At 46.0% G+C, this 27,367-nt stretch overlaps 1 protein-coding gene across 2 annotated transcripts in view; it reads left to right on the forward strand.

Annotated features, from left to right (window-relative positions):
- Nucleotides 1–12,541, forward strand: part of CAPN6 (calpain 6) — a 58,028-nt gene extending 45,487 nt beyond the window's left edge. Inside the window, exons 9-12 of one of the 2 annotated variants that reach the window (XM_009491060.2) lie at nt 1,270–1,472; nt 2,147–2,268; nt 10,680–10,816; nt 12,359–12,541. In XM_009491060.2, coding sequence (XP_009489335.2) covers nt 1,270–1,472; nt 2,147–2,268; nt 10,680–10,816; nt 12,359–12,541 — 645 coding nt within the window. The remainder of the gene's footprint in view (nt 1–1,269; nt 1,473–2,146; nt 2,269–10,679; nt 10,817–12,358) is intronic. The other variant, XM_075720606.1, reaches the window with a different exon arrangement.
- The last annotated feature ends 14,826 nt before the right edge of the window (nt 12,542–27,367 follow it).

A 27,367-nucleotide genomic window follows, 5' to 3' on the forward strand; every position in this document is an offset into this window, starting at 1 on the left:
TGTTTTCAAAAGCTGGAGTAGTGAGTAGGAAATGAGCATATGTGAAAAGGAACCAAAGGGATCCCAAACAGTAATTAAATTGCACTCCCAGGGCAAATTGAGTAAAATGAAAACATGTGAACTGAAAGGAGGAGGAAAGCAAGAGACAACAACTATGCATCTGCTTTTTCACTGAGGATCAGGATTATCTTATCATCTGTTGCTATAGCTAGTGGGACTACACTGAGTCTATGGCCCTACCCTAAAAAATAGTCACTTTTTAAGTCAGTCAGAGTTACTGACATCTGCATCGAACCTTTTGACACACATCATTTGACAATCACCTGTTAACCACATATATTGAAAAGTGTCATTACAGAAAGTAGCATAATTTACCTTGCCTTGTTCATGCCTGTATATGTAATTTGGAAAGGCTTGGAAAAGAAAATCACACCTTCAGGAAAGTATCAGTGCTCTATCTTTATTTCTGTTCAATAATTTTTCTATTTCAGAAGTGTTCTAACCCACCAGGCTCATTATCATGACTAAAGGCCTTTGGAAGACCATGGCCTAAATTATCTGAACACAGAAGAGAACTACCAGAAAAGAATGTAGGGCTGTCTTTGCCCCCAGGAGCTGCTTAAAAAATAGGTTTATATTTTAACTGTGCTGTGGCAATCATCAGTTCCCTGAAGAGGATGTTAATAGTTAAGCACAGCTTCAAGGCTTAGAACAAAACATAAATGGTTATTCTGTGACTTTTGTATTCAGGAAAGGGCAATGAAAATACAGCTGTGTGCATCTGGATTGAGAGCCTGCTATGTAAGACTGGAATGCTTTCTCTACATGCTAGAGAAAGGAGGCAGATGAATCTCAGCCTCATCTAAGATGGCAGCGTAGCTCAGCAGGTGGAGTCCTGCATCACATGCATCTCTGAAAGTAGCAAAGAAAACTCTGCCGTAGCATTATGTCTCTGTCAGTGGATGCACGTCTTTGCCAGTCCCAAACTTTCACCTCCACTTAGGGGTATACATGTATATACTGATGCAGTGAAGCGCAGAACAGCACTCCTTGGAAACTTTGTGGGCTAGCGCTTGGAGCACTGGGTTGCCTGTCAGGACTATCTCTGCCACAGCTTCAGTGGGTGAAAACCCGTTTGCCAAACTGTTTGCCTTTACTGCGTATTTTCTTTTCTGCCCATAAAAGGCTGTGTGATGTGCAGGGAAAATCCTGCCTGTTAGCTCTGGTATCCCTCCTTGCATTAATCCTTGTACTGCTCTGTGGCTGTAGGTGGAGGATAACAGAAGCTATCGACTACACAAGCTGACTGTGCAGGAGAGAGTGGCCACATCTCCATACATCAACACACGCACTGTGTTCTTGAAGAGGATCCTTAAGCAAGGCCGCTACGTCCTTATCCCAACTACGTATCATCCTGGCATCATTACAGAGTTTATCCTGAGACTCTTCACAGATGTGCCGTCAAAACTCAGGTAGGTTGCACTCACAGCTACATGAGATCTTCCCTTGCCCACACTGGCTGCATCTCCTTGGAAATGGTTGCCTGGTTGCCCTCAAATATCCCTGACTCACTAGCTCATATTGCTCCAGAACTAGGCCCTTGAGATGGTCAGGGTCACCTCCAAGAATCTCAAGATGGCTTACTGGGATTTGTGCATGGTCAGGACATTTTTACTTTGGAACATAGTGGACAATTCAGTTTGGGTCTTTTGACATTTTAGTTTAGCTTTTGTAGTTGCCTCCAGTTCTAGGTCAGAACACTAAGCACTGGTGCTTGCAGTTACAGTTGATACTGTTTATTTCTTTGACCATCTGCTTTGAAAACAGTGGCTGTCTACAAGGGCAAAACTAGTGTTTTGTGAAATCAGGCCTGCTGATTTTTTTTCTTGCTTTGCTGCTATTTTGCATGATTTAAAGGGGTTTTTTTCCACCACTTTTGCTGCCATGCAAAAGTTGACACACATTAGGTTTACTTTGCTTTACTCTGTGTTTATTTCTTAAGTCTGTCATTTCTGTACCACAAACTTCCAAAATGGTAGATGAGGAAAGAGTACAAATCTCATGTTCTGAAAATGCCAAATTTCCACAACCATTTATCGTTTGCTTGACATTCACTGCTTCAGTTGCTTTTCCCATGATATTTCAGAGAGCTGAAGGAAGATAAGCCTAAAATGACATGTTGGAGTCTTCTTTGTGGCTATCCACGCAGAGTCACCCAAATCAAAGTTCACTCTGCAGATGGTTTACAGAAGCAAGACAGATCAGGCGGTAAGTGTAAAGTGAGCCTGGAAGAGTGGAAGGGGCTTTTTCAGTCCTCTAAATATGATCTGAGTTGATATATAAGCAGTCAGAAATTATCCAAACTGAAGATTTATGGGATTTTTTTTCAGCATGTTGTAAAATCTGATCAAAAGGAGAGATCAGATGAAGATGATGCAAAGCAGCAAGAGTTATGTGTCATCTATGCTGTTCTAGATGGGTAGTAGTAGCCAGACCCTCCTGAGAAGCTTTTTGTGGGGATTAGTAAGAAATTCACCGTTCAGGGTTATGTGTTTTCTAAATGGAAAATACCCAGGGAGACAGCTGAATCGCACAGACTCATGTAGTGTTTTACACTTACCTCAGCTATGTCATTCACAGCCTTCAGAGCAGTTTGTTCTTCATTACCACAAGCTTAATAGCACTTCATGGAGGAAATTATGGTTTTCAAAGAACCATTTTCAGCTGGGTAAACAAGGACAGGGAGAGGTTAAATGACTTGTACAGGACTGTGTATCTGCTTGACTAACTTGATCTCCTTCTATGACAAGGTGACCCACTTAGTGGATGAGAGAAAGGCTGTGGATGTTGTCTACCCGGACTTTAGTAAAGCCTTTGACACCATTTCCCACAGCATGCTCCTGGAGAAGCTGGAGGCTTGGATGGGCGTACTCTTTGCTGGGTAAAAAACTGGCTGGATGGCCGGGCCCAAAGATCTGTGGGGAATGGAGTTAAAACCAGTTGGTGGCCAGTCACAAGTGGTGTTCCCCAGGGCTCAGTATTGGGGCCAGTGCTGTTTAATATCTTTATCAATGGTCTGGACAAGGGGATCAAGTGCACCCTCAGTAAGTTTGCAGACAACACCAAGTTAGGTGGGAGTGTTGATCTGCTTGAGGGTAGGAAGGCTCTATGGAGGGATCTTGCCAGGCTGGATCAATTGGCTGAGGCCAATTGTATGAGGTTCAACAAGGCTCAGTGCCAGGTCCTGCACTTGGGTCACAACAACCCCAGGAAAGTTGCCTGGCTGAAAAGGACCTGGGGGTGTTGGTCAACAGCCAGTTGAACATGAGCCAGCAGTGGGCCCAGGTGGCCAAGGTGGCCAACAGCATCCTGGCTTGTATCAGGAACAGTGTGGCCAGCAGGACCAGGGAAGTGATTGTCCCCTGGTACTGGTGAGGCTGCACTTCGAATACTGTGTCCAGTTTTGGGCCCCTCGCTACAGTAAAGACATTGAGGTGCTGGAGTGTGTCCAGAGAAGGGCAGTGAAGCTGGTGAAAGTTCTAGAGCACAAGTCTTGTGAGGGGCAGCTGCGGGAACTGGGGTTGTGTAGTCTGGAGAAAAGGAGGCTGAGTGGAGACCTTATCGCTCTCTACAACTTCTTGGAAGGAGGTTGTAGTGAGGTTTGGTTCGTCTCTTCTCTCAAGTAACAAGTGATAGGACAAGAGGAAACGGCCTCAAGTTGTGTCAGGGGAGGTTTAGATCGGACATTAGGAAAAATTTCTTCACGGAAAGGGTGGTCAAGCATTGGAACAGGCTGCACAGGGAAGTGGTTGAGGTATTTAAATACATTGCTGGAGGTATTGAAAAGACGTGTAGATGTGGTGCTTAGGGACATGGTTTAGTGGTGGGCTTGGCAGTGCTAGGGTAACGGTTGGACTCGATGATCTTAAAGGTCTTTTCCAACCTAAATGATTCTATGATTCTACGATCCTATATGTCAAAGGAAGTGTCCTGAGGGACACTAAAATGTCTTTCTGGCACCTGATGTTGACAGTTAATTAGGAGACTTACCCAGTTGTCATTTGCTTCCTCATTTTCTACTTCTACTCTCTGTCAGTCTTCATTTTCCATGACCAGTGCAACAGAAAAAGGTAGACACATCCAGCACTGAGTGGTCAGTAGGGAGAAAGCAAAGGAGCAGTGACCTACAGTGAAATTGGAACAGGAAACTAAAGAGGTTATTGAAACATCTGCTGTGGTTGCTCCAGATAACTCTTCAGCTCTCTTCAGTTTAAGATGTGGAGCTCAGTTGCATTACCTTCTTGTGGTAGAGAAAGCATTAGACTTAGATCTGTTGTACAGTTCATCTTCAGTCTCACAAAGCAGCTGTAAAATTTCTCCCACCAGCTGGCTACAATTTTATTCCAGTCCCCTTTTCATAGTTATTCCTGGTACCCACCGAGTGGGCACTGAATGTACTTTTCATTGTGGAAGCCACTTTCTGTTAACTCTGGTTGTCACTTCAGGGGACAGGAATGTTGGAGGGAAGACAGATAGAAAACTGATTCAGTTAATTTTTCTTGGTACTTTTCTTGAAAAACAGGAGCCACAAACAGCCCAGTCAAACAAGTGGTATGGCTCTATGTCCTCCGCAAGGCAGGATGGATGGGTGAGACTGAAGGGGCTACATGTGACAAGAATAGCAGAGCAGTGCATTGAAAAGAGGCTGTATATTCTTGTTCTTGCCCTGTGAAGGACATTTTCATTTTTAAGGGTGGGTTTTGGTTTTTTTCTTTTAAAATTCCTTAAACATTTTTCTCTAACATGCCCTGCAGTAAAGCAATAAAAGCCAGTTCTCCACCCTTAGCGTTTCACAATGCTTAGCACAATTACAGGCTTGACAAGATCATTGACAACAATTGCCTGCAGCTGCCAAAGACCAGGCTTCAGCTTAGAGAACATTGTGGGATTTGGTGCATTGTGACACGGACCCTCAGGAATATACAAATAGGACTTACAACAAATGTGTGTAGTTATTCTAACTACAGTGTAATGCAAATACCTTTAGGACCCAGTACTACCACACGTGGTCAGGTTGAGTTGAAGCATCGTCTTCCACTTTGATTTCAACATCCAGCGTTGGGCTGATCATTACCCTGACAGAATTGAAAAGGGTAATCTATTGTGGGAAGAACTGTCTGTAGGAAATGGACTCACAGATTTTCTGTTTAAACCTAAGCAAAACTTCTGCTTGATTATTTTAGCTGCTGAAAAAAAATGCAGAATTGGGTCAAGTGATACTATTTGTGAATTAATATTGAATTTATCAAGTGGCTGAAAAAAAAAATCAGTCTCTCATTGTCAATTTTTTTCTGAAGTGTTTCCATTTCCATGTGTGAAACAACGTGCCATTTTTAAATTCATCAAAAACATAAGGGGATTTGAACACAAAACCTAAATGAATCTTATTGTCTGACTGTGAATAAAACTTCACCAAAAAAGTTAAAATATTTTCCTTTTGTATCAACATAAAGCTTTCAGTAAAAGCCTTTGTCTCTTTTCAGCCTGTAGTTCCAAATCTCATCCATTCAGGGGACACTGAAGGAGAGCTGAGTTACTTGACTTCAGTAGCTTCCTCATTATCTTGAATTCTGCTGTGAAATCCCTGTTTGAGTCTTTTTTTTCCTATAAGTATTTTTTTTCCTATAGCCTTTTCTTCCTATAAGTATCTCCAACTCACAGAGTACATTCATAGATTGTCTTGCAGGATGCCACATCTTATTGCAGCTTCAGACAAATGAAGTAGGGAGAGTATGTAAATATAGAAACCATGAAGCCAAATGTGCACTGCTGACATTCGTGCTACACAATAAAATCAAGCTGTGCAATGACAAGGATAACGCCCATAACTGGCACTCTGCCTTCTAAGGACACCTTGCTGGGAAATTTGGCAAAGCTCCTGATTGATACTGGAGTCCATTTTTGGTAACATAAAAAGCTGGGTATCGTACATGTTTCTCACATTTTGGGATTTTTTTTTTTTGGTAGATTAAAAAGGTGGATATAGAAATTCCCTGAAGCACACTGGCTGGATGGATTGTAAATTTACACTAGAAAGTAATGTGTTCAGGGCCATTAAATATCCCATATTCTAAGATTGCTTCCTAATATTGCCACAAAAGAATGCAACTCCTTGTCATGTCTTGTCTCCTCTCTGGCTTCTCTGGATCCATGCCTGAACCCTCTCCCATGCTTATCTCGAGGAGAAATAGGAGCCAGGCATTTGAAAAAGACCAGCTTTCTCAGAAGTGAGTTTAGACCCCAGTGTCACGTGGGCAGTTACCGAAATACCAGCCTTACCTGCTGCTCCTGGAGCATCTCCTGATGTGAACTGGACTTAAAAGTCAACAGCAGCCTCCTGTCTAATCAATAGTGTGAGATGAGGGAAGAGGCCACACAGCAATTGCCATTGGGAGTGACAAGTAGAGGTTTCCCTTCAGGTTAGGCACAGTCAATATGTTTATTCAAGTAGAAAATAGGTAGATTAAGTGGTTGTGTTTTCCTGCTGCTAGGAGGACCTCACACAAAAGTTACTCATTTTCTGGTGCGAAGGTTGATGGCAACTTGTTTCTGTCTGAGCTGCTGTGTCTGACTAGCCCCACTGCGTTTCACAAGGGTTTCCTGACTTCACCTTCTGATCTGCAGCATCTCAGCTCTCAGGCTGCTGCTTTTCTTCAGCTCAGTCTCTGTCGTGTCAGCTGTATTCCACCTTGTCCAGCCACCTGCCTGGTTTGTCACTATCGTCCCTTAGTACAAAGAGAGGACAAAACTTGATGATAAAGGAGGAGGTTATGATTCATGCTGAAGCTTCTGAGAACTGAGACACGGCATTACATCTTTGCGACAAACTGTCCTGAAAACATCGGGATGTCTCTATACTTTGACACTGGGGTATGCCGTTGTGGAAAGTAAGAGCAGCCTGAACAGAGATACCTTTTTTTGATATAACTTGGATAGAGGGATTTTAGGCTTGAATGCACTGTTTTTCACATAAGCCCATCACTGTCATGTGAGAGTTGTGCTTAGCCCAAATTTCTGAGCAACTACTTAAAACTGGAAGAGAATGAAGATTGCATAGCACGTGCACACCCGGCCTGGTTCACGAGCCGGTTGTCATCTGAACCCTGCTCCCTGCCACAGGAAGGTTGTTTAATCTGTATTTTAAATGTTTATTGGAAAGCTCCTCCTTACTGCTGTCTTTGATCCATTGTACTGTCTGGAAAAAATAATGGATGATTTGCTGTTGTCAAGAATAGTGGATGGATCTAGCTGCCCAGACTCAATTCTGAATGGATATAGGCTGCTTCTCTTGGAAGTACCTCGCTCTGAGTTAGCTTGTTCTGAAGTTGATCCAACTATCTGTGAGCCAAGTGCAGTGGCAGGTTTGCAAGAAGATGAGGAAGCACTGTGTGCTTGGAGATTTTCTGTCTCTCGTTCCCAAGTCTGTGTTAAAAATTGCTCTTGCTACTGTCTGTCACACTGTTTTCCCAAGAGTTTGTCTTTGAGAACAAATCATCTTTTGCATTTTTAAGTCTTCCCACTGAAATTCCATGTTGAATTCGCATGTTTAATTGCCCTTCACCATTTCTTTTCTAAACTAGGTATTGTGATTGCTAGTATGTGACATACCTGGTAAGCAGAGTATCTGGTGCCTTGAACGGCAGTTGCCTTGGGAGCAGTCTGAGAAATGGAAGGAGAAGGCAAAAAGCAGCTGATAAATGTCCAAAGCATGAGAAGGGAAGCAGAGAGAAAACGGAGCAGGCACGTGGGGAGGATTTACTGATGCCAGTGGAAAGATTCCCTTTTGTTATCTGTGTGGCAGGAGAAGCTAAGAGGTATCACATGAGCAAAGACTCAACTGCAGAAGGCAAACCAACCTGTTGTAATTCCCAAGGCAGTGCTTGTGGCTCAGCACTGCGTCTGCTCTCTTTGGCCCACGCCTTTTTCCAGTGACTGAGTTTGTCATGGCTCTTCGCATACCAGTAAGAGTGGTCTAGCTGGAGAAACGTGGGAATGTCTCTGAGAACTTTTTCTCAAGAACGTTTTCTAGAAAGCCTTTTGTGTTTGGTACAGTGCTAAAGGATGTGGATGTTAGATGCTCAGTCCAAGTCTCAAAAAAAAAAAAAAAAAAGTTAGCCTTAAGACTACTGTGCATGGATTTCTTTAAGCCTTAGAAATGTCATGGATTTCTTTAAGCCTTCAAAATGTCATTACTGTTCAAGTGTTTCGGGCTTTTACAGTTTTCAGGTTTTTTCCTTTGTGCTGCTCTTTTGTACAACTTCCCAATACAACAGCATGGCCATAGGACTGAGATGAAACAGTTGTTTATACACAGTATGGTGTTCAGGGCATAGCTTGAGTCATGTGTGTGCCTGAGAACGGAACCCAGTCCTCCTTCCACTGCCAGAGCAGCGGCTCCAGTTGTTTTCATTCCTAGCTCATGGCGAATACTAGGATGTTGCTTTTCCACGTTCGTAGCCCTTTCTGCGTTGTCTTTGTACTGTAAATAAACCAGGCTCAGAGCTGCAAGGACCTGGGCCAACTGTAGCTGAGAACGTCCCTTGTCTCATCCCACATGTGCAGCTCTCTCATTTCTTTCTTTTGTTCTGGAATTGGAGCCCGTCCTCCTAAATATAACTGACCACTCAGCAATGCCATCATGAGGTTGTGCTGTGCAGGTACCTTTCATGTTCCTCTTCTACCTCCCTCTGTTTTTCCTAGCTCTTTTTGAGAATTTGAATCTGTTTCTTTCAAATGTTAGCTTTCCTTTTCCTTTCACTTAGCAAGTCCCTTCATTAACAGCTCCCTCTTCCAGCAGATATGCTGTTACCTCTTTAAGTTCTGTGTCCTTTCCCCCCCCTTCTCATGCCCTTTATCTCTTAATTACTGTTAATGATCAGATGTTGCTTTGCTCTTTGCCTTCGGCTAAAGTAGTTGACACCATTTCATGCAAGACCCCATTTTATGCAGATCCATTTTCCGAATCTCTTTGCAAAGGGGGGAGCTTTTCCATTGCTGATTACACAGCGTGGTGCCACCCCATGCCCCAGAGCTAAATCCACACTTTCAGTGACACAGAAAGTAATTGCCTTTTAGAAAAACCAATGCATTGCTACCTGCTATAGAAAGTGTGAGATGTTGTCAGGGTAACAGGACTGTCGCATGTCTGGCCAGGTGCAGCTTATGGAAAAATCTGTTTCTTTCTCGGAAGTAGCTCCTTCTGTTTTGGATGTAGCTGTTACGTGGTTTGTTTGCGTGAGATGTTGGTATCCAGTCTTGTAAATGAGTGACATGTTTGAGGAAAATCATCCTGGGTATGAATTGTTAAAAAAGAAAAGCTGCCTTAAAATTATGCTGCCTTATGGCTGTCATTCCAGTGGTGGCATTTTCAAGTAGATGGTGGAGAAATGTGTGTAAGATCACAAGTCTGTGTAATGATCACAAGTCTAACTTACACACACTCAGTGGGGTTTATTTAAAACCCATATCTAAAAAGCAGCAAGGTGTGGAAAAGCAGATATGCTGTCATTAACAATAGGAATGCACAGAAATAGTTGTGTTGAAATACAAAAAAAATTGTAGTGCCTGTGTTTTAATTAAAAGTTAATTAAAAGTCAAATGGTCCATTCTATTTGAGGATAAACACAGGTGTTTCTAAATCGGTTCTGGCTCCCTACTGGAATGGAAAGAAAATATTAACATTTGTAACAAAGTAAAAATATTCAGTGTAAAAACAACAAAGCATTTCTAGAATGTTGAATAATGTCAGTGGGTTACATATGATTAAAGTGTAATTTAAAACATTAACTAGGACCTATAAGAGATACAAACATACTGTGATAAAATAAACTTGAAAATTGCATCGATCCAAATGATAGAATCAAAGAAATTGTCTCAGGTTCACGGGAATGAAATGGGAAACTGGGGAGGATTTGCTTTGCCAGTTTCCCACAGAAGACTTTGTTGAGACCAGTGCACGCCTCCAAAATGTTTTTGCACTTTGACAATATTTTACATTCTGGAAGAGAAACTGCTCCTTGAAAACTACCTCCTAACACTAAAACAAATATCAGAATACAGTAGACAGCACTTTCAAGCTAGGCAGTCTAAAGGTGGGCTCTGAGATGTGCATTCAGTGATCTAAAAGCAGTTCTGTGCAGTTCCTGTCCTTGCCCTCCACAGGAATTGTGGATGATGAACAGTTTTTACCTCCCGTTTTGGCCCAGGCGCCCAGAACTACGTATCAGATTGCATATGCACAGATGCGTTTTGGGTCTCACATTTAAAGCAGTGTTGGGGAGCTTGGAGTGTCACTTTGAAGACTTTCTGTTAGACGAGCCAGGAGGATACATAGCAAGGGAATGTGGAAAGATCGCAATCCCAGTCCAGGAGCGAGCTGGTATGACAGCAAATGGTGCTTGGTTTCCAGCTCTGAGCATCCATTTGTTACAAGAATTGAGGTATTTCACCTCTGCTGCTGAGGGGCAGCTAGCAGTGGATGTGACGTGCTCTGATGCCTGTTCCTGTGTCAGTAGCAGTGGTGCTGCCAGGCACGGGAGGGGATTGCTTCTGCTGGGTTTCTGGGCAGGTCTCAGCTGCCATTCAGTGTCCTAAGAGCTGTGCTGCTGATTGTGTTTTAGGAGCAGATCCCTATGTGCTCATCAAGTGTGAGAACCAAAACGTGCGCTCCCCTGTGCAGCACGATACGACCAGTGCCATCTTCGACACACAAGTGATTTTCTACAGAAAGAACATGGACAGTCCTATCGTTATCCAGGTGAGATAAGCCACTCAGGTGGGCTGCTAACAGCGGGGGAACGCAACAGCATCACTGGGCTTGACATGTGCTCACTCTTCCTTCATATGACTGATACCCCGGACAGAAGTGTGAGAACCTCTGCTCCCCTCACTGGGCTATGCCTGGAGCTATTCAGATGTCCTACTGATTTTCTAGCCTAGGTCTCTTCCATAAAACAGCAACTGATGACACTTAGGGATCAGATGGCATATTCTATTCCAAGGTTTTGAAAGAATTTGCAGAATTACATTTTGCCTCATTTGGTACCTGACAAAACAGAGACAAAAGCCAAGTGTTGTCCAGAGTTGGTGTTTGAAATAAAACCAAAGCTAAGGCTAGTTTTAAGCCTTTCACCTTGAATTCTAGTCCTGTGGGAACCAGACCACACTGTTTACCTCAGCACTAGCTGGAGAAACAAAGCTTGGTATTTAGATGAGGCAGTCCAGGAAGACTTTGGGAGAGTAGAACAGTATTTCAGTCTGATACGCACAGTTGTCTAGTATTAGACTAAGTGCTATGTCGTTTTCATCAGCGTAGGCAGATCTTACAATGAATCTGTGAATCGATTCACTGTGGCATGTAAGTGCCAGAAACTGAAATAGCTTTATAGCACCGTGTTGCAAGAAGAGATACATTTCTGACTTTTCACTGCCTAATGCAGTACTGGTGCATAGTACTCCTGTGCCATAGTACTCCTCTGAACTAATAGGTATATTCTACAAATATTATAAATAGAAGGAGAATGATAGCAGTGTTATCCCCCAAAACTACAGACTGTAGTTATGGATTAGAGGGAACTGATACAACAGCTGATGGAACATGGTCTGTGTTCTTGGCATGTGCAGGATTGCCTAATCCTTAGCAAAGATTTGATTTACGCATGGGATCTCACCCCATCTCTCTACAGTATGCAGCTCAAACACTTTGATTTTTCCAGGATAACTGAAAGTTAGATACTAATGAACTTCACAGACCAAACAAAGACTGGCATGTGAGACTAGCAGCAAAATGCACTCTTAGCACCATTTCAGTTGGTGCTTGCTATATTCCCAGCCCCATCCTGAGTAGTGACAAAGGACATGTCCAAGGACTCCAAAACTACTGCTGTCCTTTGCTCTAGCAGCGTGGACCTGGCTCTAACACAGTCAGAGGAAAAGCACTGAAGACACCACAGAGATGAGCGTGAGCAGGCAGAGTGGCACAGACAGGCTGGTTGCATGTAGGTTTTTACCGCTGATGAGCTCAAACAGGTAATTTTTATTCCTCTTCTAGGCAGGCTGTGACCTAGAAAGCAAAAAGCTGCATTTAGCTCCTTATTTGCATAGTGTATGTAAATGAGCATGCAAATCCAGAATCTCCCACATGTTCTCTAGACAATTAGCTAAATTTAGATGTACGCCCCCTCCTCACTGCTTTTTCAAGGGGTTAATGGGGGTGACCCTCCTCCAGCACAACCCTTTCAGGAGGAGTGTGAGAGAAGCACCGCTTCAGCTGGATTTATTTCTGTTCCCTTGTCTCTAGGTCTGGAACAGCAACATCTTGTGTGACCAGTTCCTCGGACAGGCAGTGCTGGCAGCTTCACCCAGTGACCCCAGAGAACAGCAGACTCTGCAGCTCCGAGGGAGAGGCAGCCGAGAAGCAGCCGAGGTGCCAGGTCACATCACTGTCAAGGTTTTTTCCAGCGATGACCTCGTGGAGCTATGAATACCAAAGCCCCGCAGAGCCAGACAGAGCTGTCACCTCGCAGTAGGGGGGCTTGTCTGTGCTTTCTGTGTGAATGACTGGGGAGCAAAGGTTGCACATAATCATAATCGCTTTAAAAAGAAAAAAACCTCTAACTCTCCACATTATCACGGATAATGGGGAGAGAGGCTTTTAAAGAGGGAAAAATACATACTTTTATACATATATATGTTCATGGTACGGCAAATACAGTAGAAGAGGGGCCAAACTAAACGTTAGCAGATAAGCTTATTAAGATGTGACCATCCTTTCAGGAGCTGCCGGCACATGAGCTGGAAGCACACGTGACTGTTCTCACAGGTTCTCAGCACATCGTCGTCTGCTCTCGGCAGTGGGACTGGATGCAGGCAGGAATGGCTGCATCTCCATGGTCACGAACCAGCAGGTTGGTGGGGTGGGAAGCACAAGGTGGATTCGCATGGCTCAGTCTTTGTTCCCTGCCAGGCTGTATTTGGGAGGGAGATTTTTTTAAGCTTTGATTGGATTTTTTTTTTCCCCATATAGGCATATAAAATTCTCGATGAGTTTCATTGCGATTGCTACAGATCAGATGTTTCTGTTCCTTGGTGAAAATGTCGTGACTCAAGGAGTTCAGTCATAGCTCCTTAAGACCAGGCATGCCAGGGCCACATTAAAATAGAAGGGCAGGTTTTGCAGTGCCTATTTGAACACCACAGCAAATAAGAGCTTTGCCCGCATAAAGGCTTAGATTGACTTTCTTATTCTTCTATTCTCCACCTCAAGCTGATGACTCACAAGTTGCTATCTCTGGCCAAGAGAAGGGCACCTCACAATTCAGCTGTGGTTTTGCTCAGGGGACAAATTCAGTAATGGGAGCCTCCTTGCTAAGGAGGCTTTGTTTAACCCACATGATGCTAAAGATGGAATAATGCTCCTTTTGCTTCATTAGATGTGGTGGGTAGCACCAGACTGAAAGAGGACAAAATGAGCTTATGACAAGGATGGGTTTGTAAAACAAAGATGCTGTGCCCTGGCAGGTCGGGTTTCACTCTTGAAATTTTGCATTGGTTTGTTGCTGACAGAGGTGACACCTTTGATGAAGTTTATCTTGGGTGTAATGGAGGACAGGTATCATTTCATATTTCCTTTAAAGCAAGGTTCTGGTACAAACTTTCTTTTAACTTTTGCATATAGCCCGATGGCAGGGTTTCCTCATAGCAGACATTTCTGTGTTGTCAAGCTGTGTGGTGATTCTGGCAGTATTAAGAGGCTCACTGTGTTAGACCTCTCTGAAGTAGATTTTATATGGTTGCAAATTCTGGTCTTGAAAGTGAAGCTAAAGGATGACTATTCTGCCTTTTGTACAGCCAGGAAATTTGGATTTCTCTGTACCTCCTAACCACTTCAGCCATTTTGTGCAATTTTTATAATTTATAAAATGGCCCTCAGTAGAGTTAATGTCTTCATAAAAGGTTTTGAAGTCTCCTCAGGGCTCCAAAAGGATCATTGCTCTGGTAGGAAAATGCTTTCTCTGACATGCTGGAGATGGAATGTAAGGCCATGAATGATATTATACTGACATCAGCTTAGTTGCCTGTACCAAGTACTTAAATCCAGCTCTCTTTTTAGGTAGCTTGGGCTCAAGCCATTTTGCACACAGAGCATTTGTCAGATGTGAACTACATGTGGTCGACAGCCCCACAGGCAAGTGTAATTCTTCTCTGTAAACGCATAGCTTCAGAGTTGCCTACTCTCAGATATGTTTGTAAACTGCAATTTAAAAAAAAAAAAAAAGCATGAACATTCTCATACAGACCAGAGCTCGGGCAAGCCACCCAGGGAACTGCAACTCAGGCTGGGCTGTCCTAGCCCTGCTAATGCAGGTCCTGTTTGCCTCGCTTTCCACACACGCTATTTTGTGCCATGGTAGCTGCTTCTCAGCAGCGTGGCACGAGGGGTGGCTGCAGCCCGTTGGCACACCTTCACCGCGTGGGTGGAGAGCACCATGCTGGCCTTCCAGCGTGGCTAAAGCCCCACGCTGCAATTCGTAGGGCAGCGAGGTGCGCAGGAGAGCGCACTGAGGCAGAGCACAGTAGGTCATGTCGTATAACCCCCTTTTCAGACAGACTTTTCTCCAGGGGCTGTTCCGCATTGAGATGGGTTTAGCAAGGAGGGGTTGGCTTGGCCAGCTGATTGATTTGGGTCACTCTTTAGCCTGAAGAAGGTTCCTCTCAGAGATAGCACCCAGCATGACCAAGCTGCTTTCCCTTCCGTGAACGGAGGCAGCCGGCAAGAGACTGGAGGCTTATGCCTCCCTGCCCCAGTATGTGCCTGATCCGAGAGCTTGCCGGAGCTCATGGAGGGCACAAAGCCACCTTGCCTCCTCGCTGGGGGGGTCCCTTGGCTGTTTCCTTTGAGCCCTGCAGCCCTGGCCCCCAGCTGCCAGCACCGCCACCCCATTTCAGCATCTCTCTAAGGGTCGTCCCCAGCGTCAGCGGGGCAGAGGGAGCTTGACCAGCAGTTCTTTGTAAAGTACAGCCTGACAAAGAGGGAAGTCGGGGTGGAGTGTATAAAGGTGGTGATTTTTAGGCCTTGATAATTATGTCAGCTCAAAACATTCCCACAGTTTGTCGCTGTGGTATGGAGACACCAGTGCTGGCTGGGCTGGAAATGGAGCTCTGTTGCTCTCTCAGCGTTGCCCTGAGGGTATTGCAGTCCAGCGCTGGTAGCTGTGGGAGGCTCAGGCATGCTGAGACCAAGCAGAATGTCTGTACCTCTGCATTTATTAATTTTTGGAAGTAGTTGCAGCAGGCAGGATTTGCCCATCAGCAGGAGCTGATCCAACCTGGGAACGCGACTGGCTGTGCTGATTTACAGAGGCTTCAGGCTTCTCCTCCCACGCAGGTACGTGGGAGGTGGGAGCAATCCCAGGGGAAGTCAAGGCAAGAGGAGGTTGAAAGGGGCTTGCACTGCTGCCTGCTCCCTGCAAGAGAGCCCAGGCTGGGCAGGGGACGGTGCCCGCTGCTCTGCGGGCTCTTTCTCCTGTTGTACATCTTGCCATGCACTGAAAGCAAAGCCAGCTCCGTGGGCTGTTGGCTTACAGGGGAGGTAGATGTGATACGTTTGAGATAAGAGGATTGCCTTTTCAGACACCGGCATTTAAGATCAAATGTTACCAGAGATGGGCAGTATTTTTTAACAGTTAACGATGACTTGTGGGAAGATGAAGTTTTTTTTTTTTGTGGGGGACTGCATTTATGCACGTGGTTGGGCCACCTTCAGCAGAGAGTTTTTGTCCCCCAAAAATTAAAACAGAGGGAAATAGTTGGAAAAAATGTTTCATTTTAACCTTTCTTTACTTTTCAATATGAAGTGACCTAAATAAAAGGTTAACAAAAAAATAAACGTGTTCAGTAATTTCTGAAATGAAACAGCTGGTATCTCAGCTGAACTCCACAACTGCTCCCTACTTTTCCCCGATGAGTTCCCAGCTCATCATGGTCTCCGTCGTATTGTAGCCTTCCTTGCTGTCCCTCACCCTGAGGAAGACCAAGCGCCAGGTCTGGGACTCGTCCTGTCCCTGGCTGCACAACAGCAGTGTCTCAGGAGTCCCGTTAGATTTTACGGTGTAATTCAGACCCATTCTCCGGCCCTCGGCCCCAGGCAGACTGCTATTTATATTGTTTACTTAAAATGTTATTTATTTCAGTGAAGCCCATTTTTTTGTCCCCGCTGCTGTGTTCCCATTCCCTTTCCCTCCTCCCTCCACCAGGATGAGCTCCGTGAATCCCTGTGACTCTCCCTGCCATTAGGCTTGGGCTGACGCTTATTCATCTCCTCTGGCAGCCCAGGTCAGTCACCTCCGCGGGGAATAATGGACTGACTCTGCTGAGCACAGCGCACAGCAGCGCTGTCGGGGCTAGAGGAGCTCCACTCCACCCATGTTTTTGCTGTTTGTCTCAACTAAATCCTCACTGTTTTGAATTCTCACTCTAGGACGGCTGCAGGGTAGACAGATAGCCTGACCCCCACAGCATCGCCTACTGCTTGGGGTGCAGAGGATGGTCCCAGACGTTAGCGGCGAGCAGCCAGAGCTGTAGCTTCCAGCCAGCATCCGTGAGTGTTGCGCTAATGGTCTCCTGCAACTTCCGGGGAAACCGGCCGACTCTGTGGTGCTGCTAGGTCAGTACTGCTCGTATTGGCCACGAGTTAGGAAGGCTGAAGGCCTTTCCTACTCCAAAGGAGTGAGCGTTAAGGCTGGCATGTGCTGCGCCAGGAGCCGCAGCACCTACTTTTTGCGCTTCTCCTCCTGTCGCAGGACTGCCACGCTCACGATGGCGCGGGCGTGGGAGACGCTGCGCTGGGAGAAGGGGCCAGCGGCCCAGCTGGGCCTTCAGCGGGGGCAAGCCGCTCCCGCAGAGCGCGACCTCCGCAGCCAAAGCAGGGCCAGGTCCCGTCGCCTCTGGCGGGGACCCCGCGACGGGAGGGAGGCGTTGGGTGCTGCGCAGGGGCCGGTGCCCAAGTGCCCACGCCGGGGGGTGCCCACGCAGGGGGTGCCCATGCACGGGGGGTGCCCAAGTGCCCACGCCCATGGGGTGCCCCTGCAGGGGGGGTGCCCATGCGCCCACGCCCGGGGGGTGCCCAAGTGCCCACGCCCAGGGGATGCCCATGCGCCCATGCACGGGGGTGCCCACGCCCGGGGGTGCCCACGCCCGGGGGTGCCCATGTGCCCACGCCGGGGGGTAGCGGTGCCCCCTCGCCCTGCAGCCGGCTGCGCGAGGCCTCGCAGGGAAGGCGCCAAACCAAGGCCTCACGCTCAGGCTCGGCGGCGGCGGATCCAGCCCCGCAGCGTGCGGCTGGCCCCCCGGCCGCTTGCGCCCCGCTGCCGGCGCCCCGCTGCCGGCGCCCGCCTTCCCCATTCCCGGCTCCCCCCGGGGCCGGCCCCGCCCGCTCCGCCCGCGGCCGCTGGGGGGCGCCCGCGCCCCGCGCCGCCGGCAGCCCGGCAGACATTATATAGTACAATACATGTAGCTAAGTATATGTTACACAGCTATATGTGTGTCTATATAAGGGTCTGTCTTACATGTCTTGGTATTACATGTATAACACATACATGGAGAGTGAAAGTGTTATGTATATTGCGTGCATGCTCTTTCCTGTATGTAAAAAAAATACATATGTACGCACAGAGCTATAGCTACATACATAGCTATATACATATGAATGGATAGAGATTGTTTTATAAGGCTCTGTGTGTGTATATATACACACATATAGAAGATAGAGTTATGCATTTGTATGAATTGGTGCCTGTCTGTGTATACCTATATATACATATATTACAATATTTTCATATACACATCTAAAACTATCTATGTGTAAAATGGAGAGTTACATAATGATGGATTGGATGATCCTAAAGGTCTTTTCCAACCTAAATGATTCTGTGATTCTATGATTATAGAAGGGTGTCTCTTTCTCTCCTCCCCCTATAGAGTGTATGTATATATAAAAACATTTGTATGTATTAAAATATTTTTATTTTAATATACTATTTTTATATTTTAATATATTATTATATATATGGCTAGAATTATATGAAAGGCTGTGTATGCGTTTGCACATATAAAATATATAGCATATACTTTATAGAAGATACGTTATACTATACAGGATATAATACATACAGTGTGTAACATTTATAGCAGGACCTCTGTGTATATATAAATACACACAGTATAACATACAGCTGGCTAAGACAGGCTCATTATAAAAGGGGCTATGGCTCGAGAGTCGGGGGTGTGCATGCAGGCTGGTGCGCACTCCCAGGTGTGACAGAGCCGAGCGATGGAGCCGGCACAGTGTTCGTACAGCCGGGGGTGCTAGCTCGGGGGTGGCTCTGTCTTTAGTGGGCGTGTGTATGCATGTACATACTGCAACGTATAGGGCCGGGGGCCAGAGAGTGTTCCATGGGTAGAGCAGGGCCACTCTTGTGGCTCTTTCATCTCCCCCCATACGTACACACACATATAGACGGAGGCCTTTCTGTAACTGTAGACCACTCTCATGCTGGCTACAGCATCTGTGACGAGCTGTGTGCTCATGTGTGTGCTTGCGTGTGGCGTGTCCCGGCCAGTGTGCCCCCCCCCCCCCCCCCCCCCCCAGCCGCCCCGTCTCTCTCGCGTGACGGCTGTATACAGGGTAGAGTGCTGCAGCACTGTAACACACTCGCTAGCGATAAATAGAATAATTAGATAGATAAATAGAAGAATTATAGAGTGCGTTTTGTGCGTGTGCACGTGTATATATTATACATTTGCATGCATCCCCCAATATAACACTCCCTCTAGCAATTTATGTTATATACATATTTTATATGTATTTACCTAGTATATGTAGTGTATTATGTAGTTATGCAAGTATTTCTGTGTATATACATATAATACATACAAATATATGTTGATGGGGAGTTACATAGTTATATAAGGGTTTCTGTATGTATATTCTATATATATTAAAAAATATACTATATGTACACAGCACATAACTATATAACACTGTCTATATACTATATTAACGTGTAGGTAGGCACATATATTAATAGATCTGTGTATAGCTCTGTATGTATGTGTATATATATGCATATAGAAATACATAGCTATATGCTACATATAAAATTATGGTGTGTATATATATATATATATATATATATACCATGTTACACATATAGATAGCAAGAGCGTGTGTTATATAGTTCTAAGGGTCTCACTGAGTTTGCATGTACATATACAAACTCATACAGCAATACATCACTAGGGAGAGAGTATCGGGGGGGGGGGGGTCATGTATGTGTGTTTATAAAATTATATATATGCTTTACTAGAGAGAGCTAGAGCATGAGACTTTTGTTTAGTTATATAAAGGTCTCACTCTGTGTATAATATATATATGGATGGTGAAACTGAGTTATATAGTCACATAAGGCACTATGGCTGTAAGTACATGGACATTTACTATAGGTGTGTATATATAGTATATGTAAAGGGTTAGTGTGTTAGTTATGTGAGACCCTTTTATAACCATCTAACATGTTTTCTCTCGCCATCCACTTTCATTAGTATTACAGTAGTATGAGATCCATTTTATACGCATGCACAGTATAGATACCAGTACATGAATCTTGCCATTTATTCTAAAGTGCTTTTAGATATGTGTGTATGCATATTTTTTTAATGTAGTTATAAAATACATACATTGTATACTATAGTATATAGAGATAACTAGAGAGTTTGTTATTTGTTTTGCTCTTTGTGTACATACACATGCATATACCCTCTCTCTCTAGCCAGTTACTGTTACGTCGTTGGATAAGGGTTTCTTGTCTGCATGTGCACACACACATTTAAAAATACAGCCAGATGAACTGCTAGTTACGTTACTGAGGGGGAGTACACGCACATGTATACGTGGATGGCATACGTGCCGCTAGCTGGGGAGGCCGCGGGCTGTACGTTACGTGAGGCGCGCTCCCCCTGTGCACCCTCTGCGGCAGCTCTCCCCACCAGCGGGACCGGTGCCCCCGGGCGCGGCCGCAGCTGCCCGGCCTGGCCAGCCCACCTCCGCACAGGTAACCCGGGCAGCGCCCGAGGGTGGCAGAGCGGGGGCCGGGGTGCCCTGAGAGCCAGGGCTGGCGGAGGGCGGGCGGGCAGCATCAGCAGAGCTCCCGGCTGGGGCAGGCAGTAGCTGGACACTCACCGGGACACTGAAGCGCGTGTGGATCGCAGCACGGACCTGGCACGGAGGCCAGGCTGAGGGAGGATGGAGCAGGGGGCACACGTTCACCTGCACGGGGGCTGGAGCCCCCCCCTTCCTCCACTCTTGGCACATACGAGCAAACCCCTCAGCCATGGAGCAGCTCCCAGGTAAGAGCACAGCTCCGCGGAGAGCGCAGCAGGTAGCGATGGCCTCGCAGCACCGTCCAGGTTGTCCCCGTAGCTCTGGCTGCAGGGTAGCGATGGCCTCGCAGCACCGTCCAGGTTGTCCCCGTAGCTCTGGCTGCAGGGTAGCGCTGGCCTCACAGCACGGACAGCACGGTCCAGGTTGTTCCCATAGCTCTGGCTCCAGGGTAGCGCTGGCCTCGCAGCACTGTCCAGGTTGTCCCCGTAGCTCTGGCTCCAGCTCTTCTGCGCAGGCGGGCAGGTGATTTTGGCACAGCACAAGAGCTGAAGCGGCTTGTGTTCAATAAGCAGCTGGAGATTGCTGGGCAGGAAGTGGGGCGAATCGGCATCTGTGTAACTCCCCCTGTTCATCAGGAGGGGGTGGTGTTTTTTTTTTATAAATACGGAACAGTGGAGATGCAGCACAATGAAAAATGACGGCACTCCATGGATTTCTGCAAACTGGGGAGCAGCAGAAAGGCAGGCTGGCTGCTTCTGCGCACACAACAGACCCGGCGCTCCAGTCGCAGAGGGTAAAACAGGTGAAGCCCTGTTCCATGACATCCTGCACTCGTGGCGTAAGACTACACGCACATGCAGCCACATCTGTGGCTGATGAAGTGACTGCACATGATGGAGGCCAGCGTACCTGCAGCCAGCCCTGATGCCATTTCTCAAACAGCACCAGCAAATCTTACAGGAAAAGCTGCCGTCACACCATCCATTGGTATTTATAACTTTTATTTGCAATACTTTAGGTCCAAGTTTCAAACTGCAATATTTTTACACTCAAGACACAGTCATGCACAATCCATATTTCAATTTTCTATTGCTTCAACCACAATTTAAAATAACTTAATATTGGAAACAAAACCCAAAATCTTAAAAAAAAGGATGCTGAGGTCAGTAAGATGGATCCATGCCATCAGCACAGTTACAAAGTAAATAACTTAGTTCTCTTTTTAAAAAGATCAGTTACCGCTTAATCCAAAGTTACAGAAGATTTTTCACTACACATTTGTTTTTATCTTTCATCTTTTTCTTTTTTCTGTTTTTTTTCTTTTTTTCTTTTTTTAAACAGATAACACGTCCTAAAAAAGGAATGTACAGCAAAATGAGATACATTTCTGAGAAACAATGAAAATGTTGGCTCCTCCTCTGTTTACTTTTGTCTGGATACCCTGAAGAAAGAGAAGAGAAAAAAAAAAAAAAAAAAAAAATCTAGCAGACACCAGCATAGGTGTAAACTGGTTGCTTCGGACTAAACTGGAGTTTAGCATTGGTTACATCCTGATCCAGTCAAGAGTTGCAGAATTCTTTTGCAGATCTTCCTGAACCGTATGTCTGTATGCACAGCATCTGCGGCGCAGACGCAGCACCAGAATAACTCCCAGTTATTCCCCCACTGAATTTGGGCTCTGCCCAAGAAGGAGGGGTTCTCGTCACTGGGGGCTACGGTGTGTGCAGGCCTTTGCTACTCGTTCCGTCTAGAGCAGCTCCCCTTCCACTTGCTTACCTGCTAAGGCAGATACCGGCAGCTTACGCGAGTTGCACCTGAAGAGCTGAGAGGCTTTTTTCCCCTGGTGCTGTGCTACAGACTGATTTAGCAGCATTGCTTAACACTAATATAAACAGTGTGACAAAAAAAGCAGTTGCCTTTGTGCACCTTAAGCTCAAAGTTCAAAAATCTCAGCAGCCATGGATGTAGGAGACTTGCGTGCTTCACGTTTGCTACGTTGCTCCACGTCTGACCTGGGCAGCTTTGCATGGCGGCGATAAGACAACGGGCAGCTCCCTTCCACCCACGCAGCCGAGGGACTCCTCCAGCCCCGGTACCCAGGGCGTTATCAGCACCCGCTCACTGAGCAACCTGTTCTGCTGTCGTTGAAGCCAACAACCAAATTCTCACTGACATAGTGGGAGTAGCAGCAGCGCCTGTATCTGATCCCCAAGTCTATGGCTGGGCTGGACAAATGATACACACCACATGCAGCAGTGAAAGGACCTGACTTTAAAACCAACACCCTGCCACTATTCCCTCGTGTTTGCAATAGTGGCACACCAGCCTGAGGCATCTGCGTGCCCTCGACGCCAGCATGGGCTTCAGGCGACAGGCCCTGGGCTCCCGGAGGTTACGCACAACATGGAGGTGGTCCCTCCCTTGCCAGAGCACGCTTACAGTCAAAATGCCGCTGTAAAGAGGCAGTTCAAAGGGCAGAGACGTGAGGAGCTCAAGCACTTTATCTGAGCCAGTTACAGAGTCTTGGTTAGCAGCCACCGAGCACAGGAAGGACAGAGGGCACAGAAAGAGGGCCAAAATCGGTCAAGCGCAGAAACTGGAAAGAGCAAGACCTGTGAGAGGTAATGCACTGCTTAATTTCTCTCTTTAGGAAAACTTCTCTGTTTCAGGCTCCTGAAAGGAGTGAAGGACAGAGAGGTGACACACAAGCAATACTCACGTTCCCAGGTCATATACGCCCTCCCTCAGTGTTACAGAAGAAATTTGATTAACTGTATTCTTCTCTCGGAAGAGTCTCATGTAGCATTAGCAGCTTAGCACTAGTAGCTAAAATAGTTGAAGCCTTAGGCCACAATTGGCCATGAGTAAACTTTTTGATAAAACTAATCCTGCTAACAAAGAACTAGCTGAATCCAGCAGATACAATCATAGAATCATTTAGGTTGGAAAAGACCTTTAAGATCATCAAGTCCAACCATTAACCTAGCACTGCCAAGCCCACCACTAAACCACATCCCTATGCACCACATCTACACATCTTTTCAATACCTCCAGGGATGGGGACTCCACCACTTCCCTGGGCAGCCTGTTCCAGTGCCTGACAACCTCCTCCGTGAAGAAATTTTTTCCTAATGTCCAACCTAAACCTCCCCGGTACAACTTCAGGCCGTTTCCTCTTGTCCTATCACTTGTTACTTGGGAGAAGAGACCAACACCCACCTCACTACACCCTCCTGTCAGGCAGTTGTAGAGAGCGATAAGGTCTCCCCTCAGCCTCCTCTTCTCCAGGCTGAACAACCCCAGTTCCCTCAGCCGCCCCCCCCATCAGCCCTGTGCTCCAGACCCTTCACCAGCTTTGTTGCTCTTCTCTGGACACACTCCAGCACCTCAATGTCTTACTGTAGTGAGGGGCCCAAAACTGGACACAGTATTCCAGGTGCAGCCTCACCAGTGCTGAGTACAGGGGGAAAAATCACTGCCCTGCTCCTGCTGGCCACACTATTCCTGATACAAGCCAGGACGCTGTTGGCCACCTGGGCACACTGCTGGCTAGTATTCAGCTGGCTGTTGACCAACACCCCCCCCAAGGTCCTTTTCCGCCAGATATGAGCGGAATGAAGAAGATAAGGACCGAGGAGACAACTCCAAGAGAATGAAGTAAATTCAGAAGAAGGCCAGCCCAGCAACAGTGAAAACCAGTAAGAAATCAAGAGACCACTGACCAGAATTAAGTGATTGGACTTATGGATTGGGTGATGGGTGGTACGGGTATAACTGAGAGGCATGAATTGGGTAGAGGTCCCTCTCTGGAGGCACCCAACTTGAGCTGTCAACTGAGAACAGAGGAATTGGAAACCTTCACGCAGAACTTACATTCATCACCGGGATCCTGGGGTTGGCCTCTGTTATGGTGGCCAGCATGCATAAAGCCGTAACATCAGAGAGTTGTGATTCAAAGGTGCGTGCACACCTGACCAACGGCTCTTCTGACTTGCACTCAGGATTGCCAACTCAGGCCACTGCGCCCAACCACAGTCCTTCTGGCTTTGTACGTAAGCTGGGCAAGGCAAACATTGCTAGCAAGCCTTGCAGAAACCCAGCATGAGCCCCAAGCTCACATGGGGGCACTCAATCGGAGCGGGAGGCACCTGACGCACAGATGCTGAAGCTGATGTGCAGCTGCTGGGGAACTGTCCAGTGCAAAGCCACTGTGCTCATAGGTTACTAAAACAATTAGCAATTTTCCAATATTATCAGCTTTAACTAATGATATTGCCCCCAGTTTCCTCAGGTCAGGTTCTAGCAGAACGCGAGTGCTTGCCTGTGAGAACTGCTAAGCAGCGAGAACAAAGTTTGCAGGCTCATACCCAGATGGCAGTCCAAGGTGCACTCACGAAGAGCATGTAAGCATCCCTCCTTCTCTTTCCTACAATACCATTTTTTCCTTTGGAGATGGCTCTTGTCACCAAAGGTGCATGCAACCATTGGTAGGCTCAGGCCAGTGACAGTCAGACGCATGATGCACAGCTAGGATTACGGCAGTCGGCTCTAAAATGCAAAGGGAGGATGTATAAGCAAGATTCTGCAAGCTTCAGCCAGAAAAAGAAATTACCCTGTCAGCTCAAAGACAGACACAAGCAAAGAGAGTTTTAAAGATCCCTGAATTGCAAATTGCACTCGAAGAAACCTTGGATTCAAAGAAACCTTGGATGGTTGGCCTTTGCCTGCTTCCTGAAAACTGGGGGCTAAAATTAAAGATATTTACCTGGTCAGGGCGGGGAGGGGGGGAAGTTGAACACTTATATTTATGGGTCTTCATCAGCTTGTCCCATCACCCATCATTAAGTTGCTGTGCATCTGCACAGGAATGAACACCAGGAAGTTGTGCGGAACATTAACCACTAACTTGGGAACGTCAGCAAGGCGAAGCGGGCATTAGCGCGCGTGCCCTGGATGTCAAGCGAAGAAACACTGGCTCCTGTCTCTAATGGCAGGTGTTACAGAGCTCTCGATGGCTCTTTGCTCACTGCATTTGCTCATGGCTGGACTAAGCGATACCTGTATTTACATGCTCAGTGCGAGGAATATTCAGTAGCCACACCGACGACTATATCTGGGAAATAAGTGCCACACAGACAAGAGGGTACGGTGACATTTCCTACAACTAGAGGACGGGGACAGGTACTTACTTCCCTTCTCGTGGTGACTGGAATGTGCTTCATTTTTGGTGGCAGGACATGGGGGGAGACTGACCGAAAGACCTGCCGAGGTGCAGCCACTGGCCTCAAACTCAGCACAAACAGCTAAAAAAAGCCAACTTGAGCTCATTTGTGTGTAGTGCGAGTCGGCCAGCCAGTGGCCAAAGATGGAGAATAAACACACACGTATTTACAAAAGCGCTGGACATGAGAAGTGAGAATGCAACCCCGGCCCGAGTTCGTGATCAAACCCCGAGAGCGCTGCAAGATCCACCCCACGCAGGCTCCCAGGAGCGCATGCAGGAGCTGTATGGAATTTTACATAGGTATGGGGTCTTTTTTTTTTTTTCTTTTCCTTTTTTCTTAAATAAATAAACTTTTCTGTGCTTCTCAAACTTCCCTGACTTTAGCCCTGTCATGCTTCTGTCCCGAAACACGTTAAAACCACAGCGAGCTATTGGGTCATTTTCACACATCTTCACTGCAGGGATGGGAAGCGTAGTCAAGCTCTGGGTAGGGTTTTTTTTTTTTACTGTTTAACAAATTTAAAAATGAAGACAATTAACCAATCATTTAAAACCTTGGAATGAAAGTGTTTGAAACCTGTTTACCTGTGCACTTTGCAACAGAAACAGCCTATTTCTAATACTTCCAAAAATATATATATAACTAATTCCTTAATGTGAGGATAGCGGTCAGAAAACCCGAGATGGTTCCAGAGATTTTATAGTATTCAGCTCTTTCCTTTCTGCAAGGTCAACGCTATTGTCAATCCTAACATACTAGGTAAGCCTGTAAATAATGTACAAGACTCGCCCCTCTCAGGAATGGGGGTTTTGGGTTGTGGTTTTTTTTTTTTTAAATATATTAATGTGCCTCTTCCACATTTCCTATGGATATAAACACAGCTGCCATCTTGCAGTATCAAGTGACCGAGAATTTAGTGCCAGAGACGGTCTCAAGCACGGAGCCTAGCGCAGGGATGCTAGAGGTGCATTTCCCTGCACGTCGGACGGCCTCAGCTGGGCAGTTCCAGTCCACGTTGAAAGCCACTGGCAGAGATTATTTCTGTTGAATCCCATCTGCCTCCCCAGGAATTCTTTTTTTTTTTTTTTTAAGAAGAAAAATCTCTAGATTTGCTGATGCAAAGAACAATAAATACAGCATTTAATAAAATAAAAAGTAAGGCCTCTTATTACAGCAGTTGTCTTTAAAAAGCCAGTGCCAACAATATTCTGTATGCTGGGGCATACACCGATTTTTTAAAAAAAAATGCTGCTACCATTTGCTTTTCCTATTTTTCACATCTGTTATCTTCTGGGAAGTTGTGGTGGTGGTTTTTTTTAAAGCAGAGATGCTGAAATACTTACAGGTAAAGAAAATAAATAGGAAAAAACCCAATCAAATAGCGTAGTGTGTCAACCTAAGTATTTATATTGCATGGCCAGCAAACACAACAAAAATGCTTTCCTTTTAAAGGACGGCTGTCTGTTCCTTTGTGGGTAGGAAAAAATAAAAGCTATACTGGAAACAGAAACTGTCACTTGTTTCTTCACTTCTTACATGGAATACAAACATGTTTCATTCAGATGAATGCTTTACAAATTGAGGGCAGCCCATCTCGAGCCCGAATTATTCTCTTTCTCAGGGAAGTCTCTCCCCCAGCCAGACAGCTTGAGCTGGTGGAGAAAAGTGGGACCTCACAAAAGAAACAGAATCTTTTGTTACTTAGGCATCTGAAAATCAGACCTGTTGTGCTCCCCAGGAAATCAGGAAAGGTTAATTCATACTTAGCTGCGGTAACTCAACGAGCATTGCCTCCGTCTGTTGCCTCAGCCAAGGACGCTGGGACGGACAGCGCGAGCGAGGGTGGGTCAGCCGGCGGCGTTAAGGACAGTTGCAACACAAAGACTGTAACCAAGTCAGAAGCCAAAGCCAACAAGCTAACGGC

The sequence above is a fragment of the Pelecanus crispus genome, chromosome 13 (assembly GCF_030463565.1).
Source record: "Pelecanus crispus isolate bPelCri1 chromosome 13, bPelCri1.pri, whole genome shotgun sequence".
In the NCBI taxonomy this organism is placed as follows: Eukaryota; Metazoa; Chordata; class Aves; order Pelecaniformes; family Pelecanidae; genus Pelecanus; species Pelecanus crispus.